At 36.3% G+C, this 24,478-nt stretch overlaps 2 protein-coding genes across 3 annotated transcripts; one reads left to right on the top strand and one right to left on the bottom strand.

Annotated features, from left to right (window-relative positions):
- Positions 1 to 1,056: 1,056 nt before the first annotated feature.
- Positions 1,057 to 13,830, bottom strand: LOC18434058 (transcription initiation factor TFIID subunit 10). 2 transcript variants are annotated; one of them, XM_020667090.2, is made up of 6 exons: positions 13,259 to 13,830; positions 12,962 to 13,026; positions 5,530 to 5,604; positions 1,833 to 1,890; positions 1,701 to 1,751; positions 1,057 to 1,357 (listed from the first exon to the last, which is right to left on the bottom strand). In XM_020667090.2, the coding sequence occupies exons 1-6, from the start codon at positions 13,337 to 13,339 to the stop codon at positions 1,277 to 1,279; spliced, it is 411 nt and encodes a 136-aa protein (XP_020522749.1). In that variant the 5' UTR covers positions 13,340 to 13,830; the 3' UTR covers positions 1,057 to 1,276. The 2 variants fall into 2 exon arrangements, with proteins under 2 accessions (XP_020522749.1, XP_020522750.1); XM_020667091.2 differs by having other exon boundaries at positions 5,530 to 5,592.
- A 2,204-nt stretch (positions 13,831 to 16,034) lies between these two features.
- Positions 16,035 to 23,985, top strand: LOC18434059 (non-specific lipid transfer protein GPI-anchored 26). The gene is made up of 3 exons (XM_006844134.4): positions 16,035 to 16,655; positions 21,122 to 21,181; positions 23,696 to 23,985. The coding sequence occupies exons 1-3, from the start codon at positions 16,277 to 16,279 to the stop codon at positions 23,803 to 23,805; spliced, it is 549 nt and encodes a 182-aa protein (XP_006844197.2). The 5' UTR covers positions 16,035 to 16,276; the 3' UTR covers positions 23,806 to 23,985.
- The last annotated feature ends 493 nt before the right edge of the window (positions 23,986 to 24,478 follow it).

Genomic DNA, 24,478 nt, shown 5'->3' with positions numbered 1-24,478 from the left:
ATGTATGTTTAAAATTAGGGAGATTTATCAAAATACCATGGACTATTTAACATTTTACAAATTTACAACTATTCCAACTCATGATTATGTGTCGTAAACTACATCAGTAAAATGTTAAATAGTTTCCTTCTGATATTTTGATAAATGTCCCTTAAGATTGAAATAGCTAGTGGCATGTGGTCTTCTTGTAAAGTTAAATTGGAGTATTGTCAAATGTGCTCTGCATGGGGGCAGCGATGGCAAGACAAGTGGTGCCAAGAGAAAACAAAAAAATAACGACTCCAGTATACGGGAAGGCCATGAAGCTCCTCGCCAAAAGAAATGAAAGGTATGTGAGTTGGGGTTTCACAAACAAGAATTACAATAAAATAGATAAGATCAAAGTGCCAAAGAGAGCATTAAAGGAGATATCTTTCATGAAAAGTTCACTTTTGGTAATGAGGTGAGTTTGTAAAAGTATTGAAGAAAATAGAAAGAGGCAGTAAAGCCAAACACAACAGAGAAACGTTAGGAAAAGGAAAAGAAGTTAGGGTCATGGACATGGAGGTGGCATCCCCACACCTAGACACCACATTGTGGTCCTCCAGCCCTACCACTAACACCTTAAAAAATATAACTCCTAATCTATTGAAAAAAACAGGTAAGGGCAGTCTTTCCTACTGAATTACCCCAAAAAAAAAAAAAGTTCCTTTCAAAAATATTACAAGTTCAATGGACAGCAAAATCAGGCAAAAAATTGAACTAGGATATACCCAGGAGAAATAAAGATGCAGAGAAGTTCAGAGAATGGGTAAAAATGGAGAGAGAGAGAGAGATCTAGGAACATTTCTGGAAACCAAACATGTGGATAATTGAATTTTGGGCCATTTTCCCCAATAGCAGCGCAAACGTATTTCCATTTCATGATGCTCATTTTTAGTCATCTTTACAAAATCCCAGCCTCATATGTCAATTTCTTGATACTCAAAACTTCTATAAGGAAACACTTCCTTAAATTTGAAGTATCACGCGAATCAACCATAAAATTTCGTTGGGAAGGCTCGAAGCTGAGGAAAGTTACACTAAGCATGATACATGGATCTCATTAATCAATTTGAAAAGTTTCCAGATGTTTCACACACAAAACGTGCTCACTCTCTTTAGTATGATACATGTACTCAAAACAACAAACTAAAAAATGGACTAATAAAAGTAAACCCCGAGTATTGTATGACATAACAGCGATCCATTTCTAAACAGAACAAGTATACAAGGCTCGTACAACTGAATTTGTGCACTAATCATCCCTAGCTGCAGATTCCATTCCAGTTGATGGGCTCTCAGCAAAATATTCTTGGCGCTTCATGTTCACCCCATACTGTAAACACATAAAATAATCATCCGAGTTAACGATTTTGAGAAACAATTCTTCCATCATTAGTAGTAAACATAAATAAGTTTTTCTCGTCATCTGCCAAAAAATTTTAAGAAATGAAAGGGCTTGGTAATAAATCAAGAGAACAGGTTGCAGTTGACTGGCAAGGCCATTTAAAAAGGGTAAACCATAGAGACCTGATATTTTTATGTATTCATTTTATGTTGTAGCATATGACACTAATCAGATCAGTATCAGACCAAGCCAAACCATCTTATGGAAGCAATGCCTAGTATAAAATATTATTCAAACATTGCTAGAAGATCATTCCATGGAGGGTACTTACTTCACGTAATGCCTTAGAGAGATCGTCGTTTGTCAAAATGAGGCGCTTATCCTGATCATTATTACCAGCATTAGTAGTAGAACTACAACACAGACATTACATAACTTGCACATAATTTACAATTCACTATACCTTTTGCAGTTTGTCTCTCTTATCCTTGACAACTGCTGATTGCCTAGCTTTGCACAGCCTGTTACAGAACGTAAATACTAGAAAAAAAATTCTAAAACTGACAAGAGCAACATGGTGTGAAACCCATTCAAAGAACCCACACCAGAAATTCTTTAGAAGCACCTATGTTATATGTGGCTTGTGATCAATATGTAAAATATCAGCAAACAACCTGCCTATCATCTCTCGCAATTCGTCCTAGGGATTTCAATCAGTTTTTCAGTCAATAGTTGATTTCCAAAGGAGCTTATGAGATCGGCTCCATTTCCTATTTTCAGCATGTGGACATCACAAGCTTCATCAAAATCTTCTCAACACCAGCGAAGTCCCTGTGAATCTTGTGCAGTGGAAATTGGGCAAGGAATGGACAAGCGAGTGCTAGTTGGAACACTTGCAATTAAGGCCTATTGCGTGAGAAAAGCATCATCACAATGATACAGTAGAACCTCCATAAATTAATTTACTTGGTAGGAAACTCTGTTGATTAACTTGGGTTATTAATTTTAATAAATTGTAAAGAACAAGTTAGAACCAACTAGTAAGCATTTTCAAAGTAAGGAAGAAAACTACATAACACCTGACACACTGCCAATTGAAAATGTTTCATTGTTGAAGTAGTTAATATGACACAACTCCAGAATATTTTCGTCTTTTGGAAGTTGAAAAACTACATGAAATAGGAATAGTTTCCCAAAATATGGGGTCATATGGAGGAAGGTGAGTTCTTTGGGTAAAGAGGTTTCCTTTGGTTGAAAGGTGAGTTGTTCTGTTAAGGGCTTGGGTCCAGTAAGAAAAGACCCAAGGAGTTTTGAGTAGTATGGCCACATCAGGTCATGCCCCAATATACTCGTGGACGATCTCAAGTGAACCCCATAAGAGTGGGAGTTTCGACCTGTATTCCGCTTCTTTCTCATTTCCTGTATTATACAGCATGTTTCACTTTATTGGTCCTTGACACAAGCATGTGGTAACCAAAGCCACCATTTTAGTAACTTCCACATAATTTCTCTCTATGAATGTAGCACATTGGTCCCACAAATACGGAATACCAAAGGCAACCTATAAACTATCTATAGGTGCTATATAGCAAAAAGCTTCATCTCTAAATTTTAAATTTATTGCAATTTTGAAAGTGTGGAAATTTTACTTAAGTTTGAGATCCTTGTGAAACCATTCCAGTGGTTACAGTTGAGGGTAACCATGGTCAGAACCCTTCATCTTGGGTTGCACCTTTGGGGAGCAATATTTTCCATGCACCAATGGTATCAAAGAGGATCCTCTGCAAGAGATGGTGTTGATTCATGATGGTGACATGACCCACACAAGGACTGTTTGATCAATGGGTTGAGGATAAGTGGCTTTTAGCAAAAGATTGAAGCCTTAAAAGATCTTGGTCTTGGTGTAAGTAGCTGTTTTTTCAGATTTTTCACACAATCTAGAAGTCATAGAATGTGAATCACAGCCAATTTTTGATAAATATCTGGATGGAGATTCAGCCGACCTCAATTAATTGGGAAAAGGCTAGATGATGATGATGATCTGGATGGAGATCCAGATGTTGCAGAAAATCCTATTTCATATCAGAAGGGAATTTTGAAATTTGGGTACTCAAAACATTGGCAAGAGAGAAACATTCAAAGGGCATATGTACGGGAGTTCTTCATTGAGACATTGAGAACACAAGAAAAAGAGACATGGACCTCTTGGGTGCCTTCAATTTGTGTGCTTTCAAAACATACATGTATCATGCAGCTGGTTGATGTTGGATGTGAGTAATGGGGGCAATGTCTTCCTCTTTTGCTATGCATAGCCAGACCTGCTTAAAGAATTTGCAATAAACAACTATTAAAGGCGGTATGGACTACCACGGTCGCATGTGTGATAAAGGACAGCAGTAATGTCCTGGCTACTGCAGCAGAGTGTGCAGGCCATGATGGAGCATGGTCTGTAATATGCAGCAGCTGAGATGTGGACCACCACTACAGGGTGTATGCACAGCAGCGGCACTGTATAAAGCACTGTAGTAGGTGTAGGGACCACAGTAGTGTCTGAATCACGCACTGCAGTAGACCTATTATTTCCACATCTGCAAGTGAGTGACACCTGCAAGTGATGCATGGCCTCTCTCTCTCTCTCTTCCCATTTGACCAGTCTTCTTTTCACACATCTCAAGACTATAACCACGAGTTTTTGGAGCTAAACCAGACCTGAAACCAGAGAGAAAACAAAAAACTCATAGAAAACCTAATCCGAAACTCATCTTTCTTCTTCCTCTCTCTTTTCTAAAAACACTTGGTCATCAATTATCACTGTGTCCCCTTTCTCTCTTTTCAAAGTGTGGGTTGCTCCCATATCAAACAAAGGGTTTGTGCTCCCCATTAGCAATGTATTTTCCTCTCTCAAACCAGTGGAAGTGAGTTTCCTCCATTGAGAGAAGTGACAAATTGGCATGTTATTGTAGTATCTTGGATTCTCTGTAGGATTGAGGGCTAGAGAGAACAATAGTGCTTTATTGGGTGATTGTATCTGAGGGCTGATTTGCCAAACACCCTGTTGTATATTGGGCTACCAAGTGGTGGGCATCAATAACACTAAAATAATGTCTCTATTATTGTTCATCCTAGTCCAAAGAAGAAGCACATCATGAAGTCTGTTGAAGCCTTATTTTCTTCAAAATCAAGTTTAATGGACACCAAAACCAACACTGACATCCATATTTTCTAAGCCATATATGAGGGACTATAATTGAAACTTCGTAGCTTCCATGCCCACAATAACCCCAGTTTTGTATTCTACACTTCTTGACTGGCTACAAGATGGATATTATCAACCACCCCCTAGAAATCCAACACATAAATATGCAATACACGAATGACCAATTTGTCTGAATCCACTCTCACTAAGTCATGACACATAGCCAATAGGAGTAGCCCATCCTTTCACTTCTAATCAACATGATGGGAAAATTTTCCACTCCAGAGAAATCATTAAATTGGATTTTGGAGAGCAAATAAAACACCAGGTGTTGTAGCATCTGCCTTCTACAAATAGGCTCAATAAACTAGCATGTAACATGGTCGGTTTTACCAAGTATATATGGATGTGCTGTGTTCAAACAAGCCCCAAGCTCACCCATCAAGGGGAATCATCAGAGAAGTTTCTAATTTTTCAAAATGTACCAAACAAATAAGTGCACAAATACGCCATACAATTGGCGTAAATGATAGGTGAATTTTGTTGCATGCCACACAATAAACTTATCCTAAATAATCCAAAAAAAAGATCACCAATTCGTAATGCCCAAAGTAAATGCAAGCACCACTAGTAATTTCCACTACAATGAAGTACAATACAACGCAGCTTGTTACTAGCCAGCAGCATAGATATAAAGAAATGATAATGTTGGATAAAAACTGTGTGAGGTCAAGCAGGCACCGAATACTAGCCTACAGAACATTAAAACAACTTAGCAATATGTTACACTACGAAAAAAATCAACTAACATAATGGGTAAAATAATCATATTTTTTTTCTCATAACTCACAATTTCACATTTCCTTTATGTATACTCAAAATGATAAGAAATGGCCAAGATGCATGAAGAAAAAAAAACTTGGCATGTTAAAAGAACAGTCAAGTATGGGAAGAAGAAACATACTGAAGAGCATCATTCGCAATTTCTGCAATGAATTTTTGGGTTGCGAGTGCCACCAATCTAGTTCTGCAATCAAACCTAGCAAGAGCAATGTAAGTTCCTGTAGGGTATGAATTGGAAAGCCAGTAAGGTATTACAGATCAATTTCAACTGTGAACCTTTATGCAAAAAAAGACAGAACAAATTCTCGTTATCTCAAACTCATATGTGCATATTTTAAATAAAAATAGAAAATTACAACATGACAGAAGATATGGTAATTCTATTTCACTTTTCTGGTTTGTTTATCTTCTTCAACCCGTCGTCCCTAATCAGCTTGTCCTTAGAAATGGTTTTTATGTGAAAGAGAAGAGAAGCCAAACACATAAAAGATAACATAAGATTTTCATCACAAAGGAAAAGAAAGCACTTCCAAACACTATCTTTAATTAATCATACTTCAAAAGTTATCTAAAACCATAATAACCTACACTATAAGGGCAATCTGGTATGACTCAGTAACTACCAACCAATACTGAAGTCTTACTAATGCATTAAAGAAAATAGAAATCTACTTATTTATTTAGTTATACATGATAAGTGTGTTGACTACCATTTGACCAATAATTGATAGGCTCTAGTGTTTTTTTTATTAAAATAATATCCAAATCCAGCTTTTTTGTCCTTATCATAAAAACACTTGCAACTCTTATTTTACATACCCGTGGGAGGATGACTGGCACCACAGCACGTGACATTTTTTTTTAAAGGGAAATTTATTAAAATATGCAGAACAGGATTCGTTTAGCCAACCCCAAATAGTTGGGATAAGGCTCAGATGATGATGATGATGAGGGGAAATTTGTGAAAATACACCTCACATTTTAATTATTTAACATGTTACGCTTTATTACTATTCCAAGTCAAAATCATGTGCATTTTGATGGGTATTTTGAAATTAATTCAGAGTATATGGGTTCACATGTTAAATTGTTAATCTCTTCTTGAAGATGTTGACTTTAATATTAAGTAGTAAAGAGAGATGTACAAAAAATGAGGCAACCCAGAACATGGGTGCCATGTATAAAAACCCACTTTAGGGGCCCAAACAATGCTCTACAGCAAGAACAGAAAAAAGTAGATACAAAAAGGGGGACTAAGTGCGAAACAAATTGCCAAAAATGTCTGTGGAGGAGCTGACGATGCTCCCTCCCTAGCTACATCGTCGGCTACTACATTGGTTTCCCTGAAAATATGCCTCCATGAGACTCACGTAGTCCTGCAAATCAGTAAAATCTCAGAAAAAATATGGTCGAATCTCCAAGGGCAGAATGCAGAGCCAGAAGCCCAGGCGATGATTTTCTAGATCCCCTTTGACTACCAAATTGGAACTCCAGCTAGGATTGAATTTTCGAAGGCCCTACAAGAGAGGGAGAGCCTACGCTAAAGTGGAATCAGCAGAGAGAATGGGGAGGGAAAGGAAAGAAAAAGGCTGCCGTCGTTGGTTCTGTAGATGGCCCCAATGCCGGAAGGTCCCAAGTTGCCGAGCGAGCAACCATCGAAATTCAGCTTAGTTTGGCCTGGTTCCGATGGTCTCCACATGGATGCCCGTATGATCCTGACGGGTCTCAGTCTCAAAAGTTGCTGCCAATTGAGATGGAGGTCAGAAAACGAGAAATCTCTAAATAACTTTTGGTTTTTGGCCCAGAAGGAGATCAAAGTTTGGACTATGTCAATCAATATAACCACTGTGGCTCTCTCCCCCCCTAAAGATTATGTTGTTCGTTTCTAAACAAATTACCTGTAGAGTGGCAGCCATTGAAGCCCTCTGGAGGAGATTGCCTGACCTGGGCCAAGAGGAGCTAAGGCAGGCAGCAAAGAGGTGAGGGACCGATTGAGGGGTAACCCACCACCAATGAACAGTTGAAGAAGGTTGCTCCATAGGGCTCTTGCGATGTCGTAGTTGATGAAGAGATGTGCAATGGTATCTTCAGCCTCCAAACAAGTCACGCATCTATTGGGTAATGGGAGACCCCTTCTTTGGATATGATCGATGGTCAAGGTTGTTTCATAAAGAGCAATCCAGCTAAAGACCTGACTCTTGGGTGGAATGCAAGAGAACAACGCTTTAGCCACATCGAGGGGAGGCTGCTGGTTGGGTTAGTGGCGAGGTGATAAAGCGAAAAAAGGAGGGCATGGAAAATATTCCAGGCACAGCTGGTACCCATATGATTTTGTCAGCCCCATCTGGAAGGAGGAACACCGAGTGGAGGAGTGCTGCTATTGCCACAAACTCCTCCACTTCATGATCCACAATGGGCCTTCTGAAGTTAGGACTCCAAGATCTAACTGAACCCAACCTTAGAAAGTTATCAGCCATACTAGAATGGTTATCACAAGCGAGGAGGAAAAGGTTGGGGAACTGGTCCCTTAGCGGGTAATGATGAGGCAGATGCCTTAGCAAAGCAGAGCTAGTCTCAACTCTCCCCAGGGGAATTCCGACCCCCCTAGCACTCATCCCTTCTTTTTTGGTTCTGTTGTAGAGTCCCATGTAACTTCAAAGGTTTTTGACAGGGCACCTAGTTAAGGGGAGTGCCTAAAACTCTCTTGTATCTTTTTTTTTTAGAATAATACTCTCCCTTGTATCTTTATATTCTATTAATACCAAGTCAACTTTATCCAAAAAAGAAACTGGTCCCTTAGCAGGGTATCACCCATCCAAAGGTTGGACCAGAACATCACCCTATTGCCCTCTCTCGGACAATAACAAATATGTTGTAAAAAGAGGTTGAGTCTAACGTTGCCGCTGTTCCTGCACGCTGGGAGCCAGGCTTCAAATCAATGGCAAAATTTGTGGCAAATGACCTCCCTCCACAGTTGATTGGGGTTGCGTGGCATAATGCCACCACCACTTGCCCAAGAGTGCAATGTTATTTGATCTGAGGCAACAAAAGCTCAGTCCACCTTGGGCTTTAGTCATGCACACCTTAATCCAAGAGATGAGATGGTACTTGTGGCCTCCTTACCCCGACCAAAGGAAGTCCCACATCAGCTTCTCTAATCGAGCAGCTATTGAGGCTGGCATATGGAACATGGACGTCTGAAAGATAGGAGTGTAAGAAAGGGTGGCCTTGATGTGAGTCTGCCAGCTGAGGAAAGGAACTTTCCTTTCCAGCCTACGAGCCTCCAATTGAACTTGTCGATGATATGACTCCATTGATTGAGTCTAGGTACGCCCAGGCACAATGGGAGTCCCAAGTAAGTGGAAGTGAGGTCGTCGACCGAACAAGCCCACCTTTCAACCAAACTATGAACCAAGTGGTCATCAGCACACACCCCTATCATCTTAAACTTAGTCAAGTTCACCCTAAAGCCAATGGCCATTTCAAAGCATTTGAGGAAAAGGAGGAGGTATTTGATTTGTAATACATTTTTAAATATTCTTTACATTATGGTAAAGATTAAAAATTGTTTTGGTCATTAATACTCACTTTTATATTTTCCTATCTTTTTTAGAAAATTTTAAAAATAGCCCTTGGAAAATATAAAATGGGTTAAAATCCATTTTTTTCATTAATTTTCAACTTCATTTGAATGTGTTTTGTTTTAATCATTCTTTATATGTTTTTCATATTTTAGTAGATTTTTTTTGTATTTTTTTCAACATTGTTTTGACCGCTCGGGACTTACCCGATTAGAGCGGTTGAATCGGCCAATTTACCAGTTAGGCCGGTTAAATTGCTTCCATGCCCATGTACGGTTAACCGTTCTGGTTCAATTTTGCGAACATTGATCTGAAGCCCATTTCTCATGAGGGTCTCATCAAGGATGTTCCAATCTACATGATCGCATGCTTTCTTCCAGCCAAGCTTAATGACTAGATGGGGCGGTTTTGAGAGATGATAGGAGTGATAAACTCATGGTCAATGAGGGCCCATCGAGGATCTGGCAATCCTTAACGAAAGCCCCCTGTGTTGGTGAGATAACCCAGCGTAGAACACATGAGATAACATGTATTTTGATAAATTTCCCTTTTCAATGAAAGTGACGTTATTATATTATGTAACCTTAAATTAAAGATTACAAGTTGATGTGGCACCTTGAAAGATAACTACGACTTTCAATAAAACATTTGAGCTGAACATGTAAAGGTATTAATATATGATACATCTAAGAAAACCATTGGTAGTATGCCATGTGTAAGACCAGCAGCTTCCCCCAACTAACATTTTACGCCCCTGCTCCTTCGGCTTAACCATGATGGAGGGTATTCGAGTCTTAACATATACATGCCAACCTAGGCTTCTACCACCTGTATGGACACAATCGCTAGGATTAAGGTTCTAAAAGCCCAAAAGGCCCCTTTGAGTCTTCTATGGTAGGCCAAGTGGTAGGATACTCCAAGAAATGAAAATGGCTGGCTGCCAAGCAATAGATTGCAGTTACTCTCATATCTGGAAGGGGTGATTTAGTTAATGGCAGTATGATTTCAGTTGTTAGGGAAGAATACAAAATTATGCTGAACAGCATCGGCAAAGGTAGTCTATCACAAGCAAGGCTGAAAATGGAGCAATCTAGGAGTGGAGAGTTTGACATTGAGTGCTCAGGGTTTCCCCATGAGTTGTGTTGTTTGTCTTTATGAAGGTTGGGTTTCTCATAATAGTCGTAGACATTTTGTACAATGCCCATTAATATAAGAAATGGATACAGCCATCTATGTTTCAGATACCATGTCCCCTTGAGCTTCAGCTTAGTGGTACACATCCTGGTCTGGGTGAGAGGGATTAAGAATTCGAAGTTCAAACCCTTGATGTTTCTCCCAACAAACCAAACAAACTGAAGTACTTTTTTTTTTAATACAAGCCCCACCTTCCAAACCCCGCCTCTGACCTTCCCCCCCAAAAAAAAAAATAATAATTGTTTTGGGCTAGGAATTTGTATTGGCATCTAGTGGATAACACTGATAAAAGTGCCAGTTTACCTAGCAAAGAAAAAAGTGAAAATATGGTTCAATTTCTCCCTCATCCCATATCCATGATGTGTCCAAGTTCACTTGTGTCAAAATAACAAACTTAAATCAAATTTATCAGTCTACAATAACATTGATGCTTTCATGATGGGATTGCAGGTGTGATAACAAAGGGACATGTACAACACTAATTGGTCTCTTTTAGAAACTAGGCAGCTATGGTTCTCTGCATTACCGGTGCAGCTTCATGTATACAGTTTCACCATCATGGTTATTTTTCAAAACTACAAAACAACAAAGTGATTTTACCTCAAATCAAGCCCAATTCCCAATGAAATCATTGTGATTAATTTTCCATAGTGTAAATACTCAACTCCACTAATCAAGTGGGAAAGGGACTAGTTCATTGTTGTCCGCTCTACACTTAATTGAAGAGGAAACACTTTGTACATGGATAGCCTGGTGTGTCAAGAGCTCCTAGCTTAAATATAGTATCCATTACTTGTATAAAAATGTGTAACGAAGTAGTTGATCCATGACACAATTGACTCAAGCAAGCATGTAATATCCATTAACCACTACCAATTGTGATGCTGCATGCAATATAATTTTGATGTATTTTGGATACTTCAGAATGTTTTGGTGTTGACCAATAATTGAATGCATTATGCATGAATAATTTCCTAACAATATCCGCCATCAAATGGGTAAGAAAAATAATGAACCAACATTTTATTTTCAGCCAACAAGCAAGGTAACATAACCAAATGAACCAACATTTTATTTTCAGTCAACAAGCAAAGTAACATAACCACTTCCTAATCCTTTTCTAAACCAACAATCTCAAGATGAGAAGGGCCACTATGATTAGGTTCAAATGAGCAGGAGAGGTAAAAGGATCCAAACAAGAGAGAGAGACATATGTTAAGAGATATGGAAAAGAGCTCGAAAAGGAGAGATAAAGAAGCAAGTCTAGAGAGTGATACACTAAAAAAATAAAAAGTTTTAACATGCTCCTGCTCCCACCCCATGAATCTAGCTTTTAGGAGAGAAACTAGGAGGAGGGAGAAGAATGTAAAGGCTAGAGTGAAAAAAAGAGAGGAATCTTTTTGGAAATCTTAATGGAAAGAGAAACAACACGAATTGAATTTCACGGTATAGCTAAACCCCACCACTCCATTTCAGACTGTCTTATCTCCCTCACGTCCTTATGGGCTTCTACCATTCCCTTCTTCTGTCACATCCCTATTTCTAATCTTAGAGGAAGTTGGCACAGTCTGCCGGTATCTCAATCCCCTTCACCCACTATAAGAACCATCTGGCGTCCACCCCCACAGGGAACCCTCAAAACTTAACACAGATGGCACATCCTTTGGCAACCACGGTTCCTCTAGACATGAACGTACCCTGGCCAATTCCAACAGCTTATTCCTCTCTTTCTCGAGGCCTTGGTACAACCAATTCCACCAATGCCGAGGCCATGACCCTATTGGAAGGACTTAAAAAGTCCACCCATTTCAGCACACATTACTCAGCTATACAGGTCGAATGTGACTCCAGCACTGTTACCAGGTGGGCATCCAAGCTCGCTCCACCACCCCGACTGCTAACATCTATCTTTGAATCTATTTCCTTTATTTGCAGTGACCTGCCACCTGTAACTTTTAAGCACATTCTCAGGGGGGCCAATTCAGCTGCAGACTGCCTTGCCAAGGAAGGAGCCTGCATCGCCTTTCCCACCCTCTTATTTTTACAAGAGGAGTTTATTAACCCATCATTTCCCCCTCCCTCCCCTCCTCTCTCTCTCTCTCTCTCTCTCTCTCTCTCTCTCTCTCTCTCTTCCCCCTAGTGTGTAAAAGAAATGAGGGAGAAAAAAAAAAAGTAAAAAAAAGCCTCAAGCATTTCATCATCTCCCCTCACTTTACTCTACCTCTCCCTCACCCTCCCTTCTTCTCGGGTTTCTTGTTTATATTTTTCTCTCCCGTCGCTTATTTCTCTATCCCTTCTCTCTCTCTATTCTCCCAGCCCCATGCTTCACCGTTGCATCTTTTCTTTTTGCACCTTTCCTTACTTTGCCCCTATCACATACCTCTTTTCTCAGCCCCCTTGTAACCCCTACTCTACCCCTTCCCCTCCTCTACCTCTCCTCCAAGTTCCCTTCCTTCTTGCCCCCACTCCTGGATACAGGCCTTCGACCATTCTTCGCTCTCTTTCCCTCCTCCTTTACTCTTTCCCACCCCTGTACTCTGAGCACCCATTTTGTGGGCTGCCATTTTTACCACACTTTGTGGTTTTGTACACTTTCTCTCCATTCAAACCAGTTTCAAAAAAAAAAAAATCATCTCAATCAGTGACCCATAATCTTCATTTTTTAGCGATCCAAATTCTGTGATTAATCTAGAAATTGGGTGACAGAAACACATGAAAAGTATTACCTCATGGTTTCAAATTATTTTAAACACAGAAAAGCAAAGTGGGGGAACTTACACTCGAATGTCTGGGCACTGGAAACCACTCTTTCCAAGATAATGCTCTGCCAATTCGTCCGGTATCTGCAATACACCAAAAAAAAACCATGATTTCAGAGGGATGAATGCAAAATAATCTAGGTTTCAGAGAGAGAGCCAGAGAGAAAGAGGGAGAGAGATTACAGAAATGAAATAATGAGAGAGATTACAGAAATGAATTAATGAGAGAGATTAAAGAAATGAAATAATAGAGAGAGACGTTTTTAAGTGAGATAGAAAATGAAATTGAGGTTAGAACAGAGGGAGAGAGAGATACAGTGGGGGTGTAATCCATGAGGGAGGAGAGGAATTCAATGAGAGCTGCCTCGTCGTCGTGCTTTGGATCCGCAGAATTCATAACTCTGATAACAAATAACAAAACAGAGCTTGCGTTTTTATATGGGCCCAACCCAACCCAAGCTCCAACTATTTATATGTTTATTTACTAATGATGATGCATGCCAAATCCTTCGCCATCTACCAGGGTTTCTGGTTTAGAGAGAGAAATATTTAGTGGAAAAAGTTTATAGAGAGCCGAGCCTACCTCAAAAGTTAGTTTTGATGCTGAAATATCATCAAAGTGATCATCTCGGTATCAAGATCAATAAACAACATCAATAATGAAAAAAAATTGGATTTCAAGTTTTTAAAAATAGCGTATTTTTTAAAGCTTTTTTTGGACAATCAATATTCAAGATTTTTTAAATTCTCATAGATGTGTCGATCAATACTATTTTTAAAGCTTTAAATTTTATAAATAAAAATAAAATATATTTTGAAGCTATCACAAAGATTTATAGTATTGAAATTATATTTCCTAATACTATTTGAAGGTAAGCTCTAATTTTATAGTTTAGAGCTTAGGCTTTATATACTGCATCCGTATTTATTTATCTATCGATCTACCTTACATATAGGAAAAGTTTATATAGAGCCGAGGCTCTAAAGAATCAAATTAGACCCTACCTCACAAATTTCACTAGAAGAGATTGTTTTGATGCTGAAATTTCTTCAAATTGATCATCTCGACATCAAGATGCATGGACATGATAAAAAATGGATTTCAAGTTTTGAAAAATATGCATTTTGGAATGCATTTTTGGACTATCAATTTTCGAGATTTTTAAGTTTTCATAGATATGTCGATCCACACTATTTTTACATATTTAAAACTTTATAAATAAATATGAAAGTAATATATTATAAGACTATCATAAAGATTTCAAGTATTGAAACCACATTTCTCGACACTATTTGAAGGTAGGTTTGAATTTGATTGTTGAGAGCCTATGCTCTATACAAATTGCACTTTTTATATAATTTGTATAGAGTTAGGCTCTAAATATTCAAAATAAAGTGGCACCTTGAAATTGTGTGAAGAGATGTGGTTTCAATACTCGAAATCTTTGTTAGAGAAAAGTTTATATAGAGCCGAGGCTCTAAACAATCAAATTCGAGTCTACTTCAAAATTTTCATTAGATGTTTAAATATCCTTAAATTGATCATCTCAACATCAAGATGCATGGATATAAGAAAAAAATGCATTTCAAGTTTTGGAAATAGTATATTTTGTAACGCATTTTTTTACCATCAATTTTAATGGTTTTCAAGTTTTCATAGATCTTTCGATTTATATTATTGTTTAAGCTTTAAACTTTATAAATAAATATGAAAATATATTTTAATTCTATCAAAAAGATTTTCATAATTGAAACCACATTTCTCGATACTATTTGAATGTAGGCTCTAATTTGATTGTTTAGATCCCTAGGCTCCATACAAACCGCACCCTTTTTGTTATAGCTTTAAAATATACTTTTGTCTTTAATTATAAATTTTAAAACTTAAAAAATAGTATAGATGGAGCTGATCTTTGAAAACTTGAAAATTGATGGTCAAAAAATGTGTCACGAGATGCACTATTTCCAAAACTTGAAATACATTTTTTTTTTCACAGCCATGCATCTTAATGTTGAGATATGATCAATTTGAGGTTATTTGTGCATCAAAACAACCTCTTTTAGTGAAAATTTTTAGGTGGGCTCTAATTTGATTGTTTAGAGCCTAAGCTCTATATAAACTTTTTCCTTTATGTATATATTGTTGTGGTTTGAGGCTCTAACAATTATGTGTGGAGAGATGTGGTTTCAATATTGGAAATCTTTGTAATAGCTTTAAAATATATTTTTATTTTTAATTATAAAATTCAAAGATTCAAAAATAATGTAGATCAAGCAAATCTATGAAAACTTGAAAATTGACTGGCCAAAAATATGTTACAAGATGCACTATTTCCATAACTTGATATCCATTTTTTTCTCATGTACACGCATCTTGATATCGAGATGATCAATTTGAAGATAATTGAGCATAAAAACAACCTCTTCTATTGAAATTTTTGAGGTGGACTCTAATTTGATTGTTTAGAGCCTCGGCTCAATATAATTTTTTTCTTTTCACTTTATTAATAACTCTCTTCTCTCTCCCCCAATCTCTCTCATGCCCATGTATTTAAGTCCCATGTATTTAAATCTCTCTGCCACTATGAATAATCTCTCTCTCCACTCTTCTTTCTTAACAACAATTCTCCCTCGCTCCATTTTTGTAATTATAACTCCCCCGTCTCTCTTCTTCTCTCTCCTCCCCAAACTCTCACCCATCTCCTCCCCGTATTAATCTCTCTAATCACTTTTTTTCTCTAATCAGTCTCTCTCTTTATTTCTTATTAATAAATCCTTTCTCTCTTTTTTCCAAGTCTCTCTTCCCAATATTAATCTCTCTCCTCTCTTCTTTTTTAATAAATATCTCTTCTCTCTCCTCTCCATTATAAATCTCCTTCTCTCGTTAATAATCTTCTCTCTCTTCACAATATTAATCTCTCTCCTCTCTTCTTTCCTAATAATTCTCTCTTCTCTCTCCTCCCTAATAACAATCTCTCCTCTTGTTTTCCTAATAATTCTCACTCTACTTTCTAATAATAACTCCTCCCCATATCTCCCTCTTCTCTCTCCTCCCCATATCTCCATCTTCTCTCTCCTCCCCATATCGATCTATCTCTCTGCGTCTTTTCCTTAGACTTAACCCTAAAAAAGGAATTCCCAGGATGACCGGGGTCAATTCAAAGAGCGAGAAGGGCAATCTGTCTCCTTTCCTTACATAACCCCGTCTCTCTCGGACTAACTACTCTAACAAGGCAAGGTAAAAAACACAGAGGAACCTCCATTGCTACCATATATTGAATTCACATATTGCTCATACACTGCTAAGGCTGGTTCGTTACGTGAGAAACCAGCCATGGCTAGGAATGTGTGGATTGTGGTGGTGGTGGCGGTCGCCGTAGGGTTTGCTGCTTCGAGCCATTGTGCAGGCCCCGAATCGGATGCGAATTCGGGATCATATCCGAATGCGGTTGACAGTGGCACAACTAGCTATGACAGAGACTCTGAATGCATTTTGTCTTTGCTACCATGCAAGGCCTTCCTGAACACAACGGAGCCTCCGTCATCGGCGTGCTGCATTCCTTTGAAGAAGAGCATTGAAACCAATGCCGTTTGCCTCTGCCACCTTATCCACAATACTCCCCTTTTCATCTCCATCAATGGTAACCAGACTATGGCCCTGGAGATGCCTAAGCGTTGCCGCCTCATCGACGATGTCTCCTTGTGCGATAAGAGTAATACAATTTTACTATTCCTCTATCTCCATTTTCTTATTTAGAAATTAAATTCCTAATATATGTCTCAGTTTTCGATTGCATGAACTGGCTGCCGAAACCGGCCATCGGCTTGGGTCCAGGTAACCCGCAACTCGTCTGGGCAACCAGTCCGACTCGGGTTAGGCAAAAAATTGTGTCAAAAACTTAAAAAAAAAAAAAAATCCAAAATATCCAAAAAAATAAATAAAAAATTGTCTAAATGAGGCTTAAGAAAAGTATAAATATTAAATTTTGAAAAATCAATTTACAATCGGGGGTATTTTGAAATAATCTTAAAAAAAAAAAATTTAAAAATAAGTGTTTATGGCCAAAATACTTTAATCTTTACCAAAATGATACAACACATGGAAACAAATGTTAGAAATAGATTTCTTAGTTTTTTGAATTATATTTTTTAAAATCTTTTGTTAAAATCCCCGAGTTGGACACGTAATGCTCAGGGTGGATATCCACGTGAACAATAATTACAAAAAAAATAACAAAAAAATAAACACTAATTACATGGCGATCACGAACAGTACAATGTTAGAATGATGAAATTAGAAAACCAAATTCCAAAGTTTTACCACCATTAATTTCCCTCATAATTTATTGTTTCATTTGTAAAGGGAAGGTTATTGGAGGTCATTTTCTAAAGGGACTTGCTAGTCGAACAATATATATAGATATGAGTATTAGGTGTATTTTAGTGAATATCCACATAATTGAATATCCACATAAAAAAATTCTAAACAAAATGAAAAAAACAATACAATGTTATAATGACGAAATTAGATGACCAAATTCTAGAGTTTTATCGCCATTAATTGCCGTTATAATTTAATGTTTCATTTCCAAAGGGAAGGTTATTGGAGGTCATTTTCTAACATCATGCAATATAAATATTGATGGGTTGGAATAGATAGGGACATATTGTAGAAATGGGGGTTTGGCAATAAATATGTTTTTTAAATATAATTTGATCTTACTTTTTAGAGAATATATAATTTTTAACATGGAGATCATGAATATGAATAAATAAATAAATTTTGTAAAATATAAATAATAATTATATTAAGAAAACATTTGGACCGTTAGTTACAATTGTTTTTAGATGGATCACCTATTTGCATCCATCTTTAAGATAAATGCTTTATACCTCTAGAACGCAAATTGCAGCTATGCGGTCCAGCCCGCATGTAACAATTGTTCGATAAATAATCCTAGGAGTTCTTTCTACTATTGTTTTACCTCTTGGCTATATTTATGCTATGAGAGCTTTATGGGGCGATATTACGTAGATGTAGAATGGAGTCTCATTATTGCCTGTAGAAGGGCTCACCCAAATCAACCCTCTCTTTTTTGGACTTTTTTTTTTTTTTTTGGGTAGATTGGTGGGATTATAGGCCCCTACCCCATTTAGCAAGAGTTAGACTTTTTTTTTTTGAAGTATTTGTGAGAATGGAGGCCGTAACTTTTAATTAGGGCTCAGATGGTATTACCACCAAAAAGCCCCGGCCCTATTCTCAATGATAGGGAGAACGGAACATGTAATCCCTTGTTAATTTGCATGGTGAGATAGTAGTAAGCCACTTCAGTGCATTTTTCCTTTTTGGGATTCTTAGCTTAAATTGCTTCCTCTTTTCATTCATGGTTTCTTGTTTCAACGTATCATGAGCTTTGTAGCTCCTCCTGGACCTGCATGGGCGGGACCAGCACTGGGTTACAACCCTTTATCCTAATTCCTTTTGGGGATGAGTTGGGGGTATGTTTCGTGCATTATATGCATATATTTTGCACTCAATCTTAGATTTCTGTTGATTTTTCAGTTCCAAAAAATGTCTGTTTTATTTAGGGAAATATGAAACAATGAATTATCTGCTTGTGTATGGCAAATAAGAAGGCATCCACCATACATTTTCCAGATGGATGGTGGACACTGAGATGCGCATCATTAGGAACATAATTTGGATGTACAGGTTCAACACGAAATGATTTTCCATTTTATCTCTCGTGTTGAGCTTGTTTTCTTTCTAAGGACTGCACATGTTTTCCTGATTTTTGTTTATGTGAATGTCTTGCGGTGAGATGGTTTCCAACTTGGACAATCGTTCATAAAGTTTGGATAGTTTTTTTCTTTTTTTTTGGATTGTTAAGTGCTTGAAATCGAACTTGAGATGTAGTACTACTAATTATAAATGGCTAATAACTCAAGCCCAAGCTCAATCCTAGTAAGACCCTCAAGATTCCCTTGTGAACTTTCACTCATTTGAAATTTGATGCCATCAGCTCAGACAAAACAAGTACACATCATTCGAGTTGGATAAGTTTCAAATTTGACCCTCCTTCAAAACCTAAAGTTGATTAAAAAACACTACCAATATCTCATAGGGTGTTTATAGTCAGATATCAGTGCTATAAAATAACAATATCTTGTAAAATCCTAACACCCATATTCGCATTCAAACATAAAATTCTTTCACAAGGTGACTTGGTGAGATATTAGCCTTCAAAACTACTACCAGTATTACAGTAATCTACATATTTAGATATTGTAATCTTTAAAAGTACAATTGTGGTGTTTAGAGTGAAATATTAATATTCATTTGAAAAACATCAATGTTTGGGTTGTAAAACCAGTCAAGTCAACACAGAGACCAGCAATGATGGACTAAATCAGTGTTTCAAATAACGCTAGGCGGTACATAGGCGGTCAGGGGTCTAGGCCGCCCTGCACCTAGGTAGGCACCCAGAACCTCAGCAATCCAATAGATATTTTTTTGTTTGGTTTTCTCTCTCTAAAATAGCCTCTCTGATGGATTTTAAGTTTCAAATGAACTTAAAACCTACAATTTTGTCTCTTTAGTATCAAAAAAATGACTCAAAAAAATGACTCAAAAATACCCTCAAGGAGACGCATTTCTGCCCCTGGGCAGCTGCTTAGGCAGATATCCCTGGGCTGCCTAGTTTGGCCATCTAGGCCTGCGCAATGTGCCCAGGCCTTCTGGACCGCCTAGGCATTAGGCGGTCCCCTTTTTAAAAGTATGGACCAACCGTAGATGTGGATCCTAACCCTAGACCGAATAGGTCAAGTCCAAGTCCTATCCAACAAACATAGATCCAACTAACTCCGGCCCAAACCTATCCTGATCGGCTCCAAGCCGTATCTAGTAGCCTCTAGCACTCTCACAAACAATGGGTATGGGACTTTGTTTTTTTAATATTACATTTCTGTATTTTATTTTATTTTTTGGTTCGGCTATAGCAGATGCATATGTCTCCAAAATTTTAGATCAAGCAGAATTTAAGAAATTAAAAATAAATTATTGCTTGCACATGCTAATTGTCAGATCAATTTAAGATTTTGCGGTAATTCGACCTGTAATGTTCTTGTAATGTTCTATTGGGCTGGTGACTCTCAATCCTAGATTTCACACACAAATATATACACGTATGGACGTTTAATTTTTAAATGTTTTTTATTCATTTGAAGGTTTGGGAATGTAGAGGGCGAAAATATTGCACAACAAAGCATAACCAAAATGAAAAGTATATGATCCATATCATGTTGACACTTGCATGGAGCACAAGCACCATCCCAACAATTAAAATTCGGGTGGGAATTTAAAATCGATGACAACGATTATGTATATGTTTTACATTTTTTTTTTTACAAATTGAATTGACTTGAAATTTGGGCGAATAATAAAAATTACTTTGAGAAAATTAAACTTACCAAAATAGCCTTAAAATATTTTGGGATATTTTTTTCAAATTGTTTTTAGATCTTTTAGGTACACTTAGATCACACAAGCATGCCAAATTTCATAAAATGTTATTTATAAAAAAATTAAAATTAAAATACAAAATATAATCATGATTGTCCGTTTTCTTCCCTCTTAATATGAATCTTTGGATGATGCTTTTGCAACTTTCGAGCTCGACAAGAAGAACCCTTATCAGAAATTACCCACCTTGTTGGTGAATGCCGTATAGGCCATTTCTAGTCCTTGTGTATTATTTATTTGTTATTATTTTGGTGTACTTAAGTTACGCACTTGGACTTGAAAAATTTTAGGTCCATCAATTTTTTAAATATTCAACAATCAAATAGTGAGCCAATGCACTAGCCATCATACCAGTCCAAGCTCAATATAGGCAGTTCGAAAGATATTATTCTTGTATAAAGTGCCTGACAACAGTTGCTTGTTCCTATATATATATATATATATATATATATATATATATATATATTGTAATATAAATTTGTTCTTTCATTAAGGGCACCATCATCATCATATAAACGTTATCCCATCCACTATATAGGTTCAGGATTCATAAGATAATGTGACAAAATTTTACATTGGTTACTTACATAACACATACCTCCTTCACTGAGTATGTACACAATGTCACTAATTTTGTTACTATGAATTTCATTGCAGTATTAGCCATGGACTCAAGCTCCAATTCGCCCCTTGCTGTGATGAAAGCTCTTCCTAAAGGTCAATAAACATCTATTCATGTATAGGGAATACATATATGAACTTTACACTAGTTGTGCAGCTATAATGAATAGTAATATAGATAGAATCCCAGCCGTCAGACCTTCATCATGTGGTTCAAAATACATATCACCATATGAATTTTAATTCTTTTCTATAAAACTGATTAAGATAAAATTTTGGATGTATATACCTAACACTATTGCACACTAGATAAAAATATAAAACAATTATTTTCAATAATTTAAAATGACCAAATTACCCCCTTCATTTTTTAGGGCTATTTCGATCATTTTATATTTTGAAAAAAAAAAATTATATATGTTTTAATTGTGCATCTTATTTTTTAGTACACACGTCTAAAATTTTATTATGATCCGATTTTTAGAAAAAATATTAAAATTTATAGGGGTATTTTGGTCAATTTATTTTACGAATTATTTTTTTCATATTTTTATTAGATGCGCCTCACTAAGATGTACACATGCTCCAAATTTCAGATCATTTTGATTAGTAAAAAAAAATTGAAAATTGAAACACTACCGGACAACTATGACCGTGCGATGAAGTTCAGATGGTGATGAGGGTAGGCGAAATCACTATTTATTTTAGTCTATAGGCGTTTTGTAGTATCTTCCATATATATGAGCAATGATTTCATGCATTTCATGTAACCGTTGTTTAGTAATTTGATGTAACAACCTTAAAAAACCATCTTATGGCCATTTGTTTGGTCCAAATATTGAAATATACACACTTCTTATTTTAATGAACAATTACAAAAAAAAAAAAAAATTGAAAACACAACCTATAAAGTACTTTTTTAGCCTAATTAACATAAGCCGTTCATTTGGATGAAATGCTTAGATCTAGGCCTTAGAAGGATTTTTTCATTTTCAATTTTTTTGGATGGCTTTATTATCATTAGATGAACAATGTTAAATAAGAAAAAAAATGATTTTGAGTTTATAAAGGCTAAGATCTTGAAATTCACAGAATGAATGGTCTAGATTCATTTTTAGAAGGGACTCATTTTGACCATATCTAGGATTTAAATTGAACTTTTTTTTTTTAGGAGATTGATTATTGAGATGAAGAGAGTGTATGAGTAAAATTTGAGGTCATACAGATACCACAAACATGGTTTTCTAGAAGTGTTGTTGCATTATACTATGATACAACTATTGCATTAGGTCATTGCTTTATATATATATATATATATATATATATATATATATATATATATATATATATATATATATATGGTGCGGTTTTTATGAGGTTGCAACTTTAAACAATCCAATTAAGGTGCACCTCCAAATTTTATCTTAAAACGTAATTTTATTGTAAAACATTCTTAGGATTATCTTCAAATCTATTTTCATGTCTAATTACAAAATTTTAAACTTCAAAAATAGTTAAAATCAAGGAGATCTATAAACATATGAAAATCTTAAAAATGGACGGCCTAGATAATGTGTTGCAAGATGCACTATTTCTGAGACTCAAAAACTTTTTTTTTTTATATTCATACATATCGACATCGAGATGATCAAATAGAGGGTTTTTTTACATTAAAACAACCTTTCCGGTAGATTTTTGAGGTGAATCTATAATATCATTTTTCCTTTTTTAACATTGTTCATCTAATGATAATAAAACCATCTAAAAAAATTGGAAATGAAAAAATCCTTTCAAGGCCTAAATTTAAGAATCTTACCAAAATGAACGGCCTATGTTAATTGAGCTAAGAAAATACTTTCTAGGTTGTGCTTTCAAATTTTCCTTTTTTGTGATTGTTCATTAGAATGAAAAGAGTGTATATTTCAAAATTTGAATCAAACGAATGGCCATAAGATAGTTTTTTAAGGTTGTTACATCATATTACCATACAACGGTTGCATGAAATCATTGCCCATAGATATATATATATATATATATATATATATATATATATATATATATATATATATATATATATATATATATAGGTGTGGTTTCTATAAAGTTGCAATCTTAAACAATCCAATTAAGGTGCACCTCCAAATTTTGTCATAACATGTACTTTTGGTGTAAGAAATTATTAGGATTATCTGAAAATCTATTTTCATATCTAATTATAAAATTTTGAAATCCAAAAAAGGTTAAAATCAAGTAGATCTATAAACATATGAAAACCTTAAAAATTGACAGTCTAGATAATGTATTGCAAGGTGAACTATTTTTGGGACTCAAAACCTTTTTTTTGGTCATATCCATACATCTCTATGTTGAGATGATCAACTAAAGGGTTTTCTCAACATTAAAACAACCTTTTCTAATGGATTTTTTAGGTGCACCCGTATTTCTACATTTTAAGATTGCAACTTTATATAAACTTTTGAGCTGCACCCGTATTTCTACATTTTAAGATTGGAACCTTATATAAACTTTTTCCTATATATATATATATATATATATATATATTAGTTCACTTGAGCCTAAACTAGTTGGTTTTTCTTTGAACATTTTCAGAAGGTATGAAGGGCTCTTCGGATGCGAGCAAGGCCCCTTCTAAGGCCCCCTTTGGTTTGCTTCTGTCCCTCGCATGGGCCTGCATATGTCTCATCCACTCTTGCCCTTAAACATACACAATGTTTATTTGCACTTTTTTTTTACTTTTTTTTTTTGAGAATGGGTTGGGACCTTAGCGGTAGTATGGTCGAGCTCCATGATGAATTCTTGAATTTTATTCTCACCAAAGAGTAAGGGCCCAAATCCCCATTGACTGCCCTTTTTTTTTATATATGTGTTTTGTTTTGCAATTTTACTGCTTTAGTTGCCATATATAAGTTGCTATTTTAAATGGATCCATCAAACGTCAAGATTTTGTGTGAGAAGAAGAAATCCATCTATTCATTTTTCTGTTAAAGTTGGAGAGAGCATGAGCACAAGATTATGGAGAGAGAAGAAGAGAGATAACACAAGATTAACGTGGTTCAGGTTGAAGCATTACGTCTACGGATTCAAAGCCCAACGAAGCCTTACGTCCACGGATCTAAAGTCGAATAGCTACATCTTCACTATTTGGATAAAAGATTACACAAATACGTGCCTCTATATATAGAAGACAATCACAATGAATCTTGGAGATATAGGAAAATGATATGAGGCATATCACTAATAAGCCACTTGACCAAGAAATTTGACTTGGTCTATCTTCAACACTCCCCTTTAAGTTGGGGGATTGGGGGGAGTGAAGTGAAATGCCCAACTTGCCAAACTGAAATACTGAAATTGGAACGGGAAGGTTTTTTT

This window comes from Amborella trichopoda, chromosome 10 (genome assembly GCF_054954075.1).
Source record: "Amborella trichopoda isolate Santa Cruz 75 chromosome 10, AtrichopodaSantaCruz75HAP2 v2.0, whole genome shotgun sequence".
NCBI classification, from domain to species: Eukaryota; Viridiplantae; Streptophyta; class Magnoliopsida; order Amborellales; family Amborellaceae; genus Amborella; species Amborella trichopoda.
The sequence above is the reverse complement of the archived record's forward strand: the minus strand, read 5'-3'. Positions and strand labels throughout refer to the sequence as shown.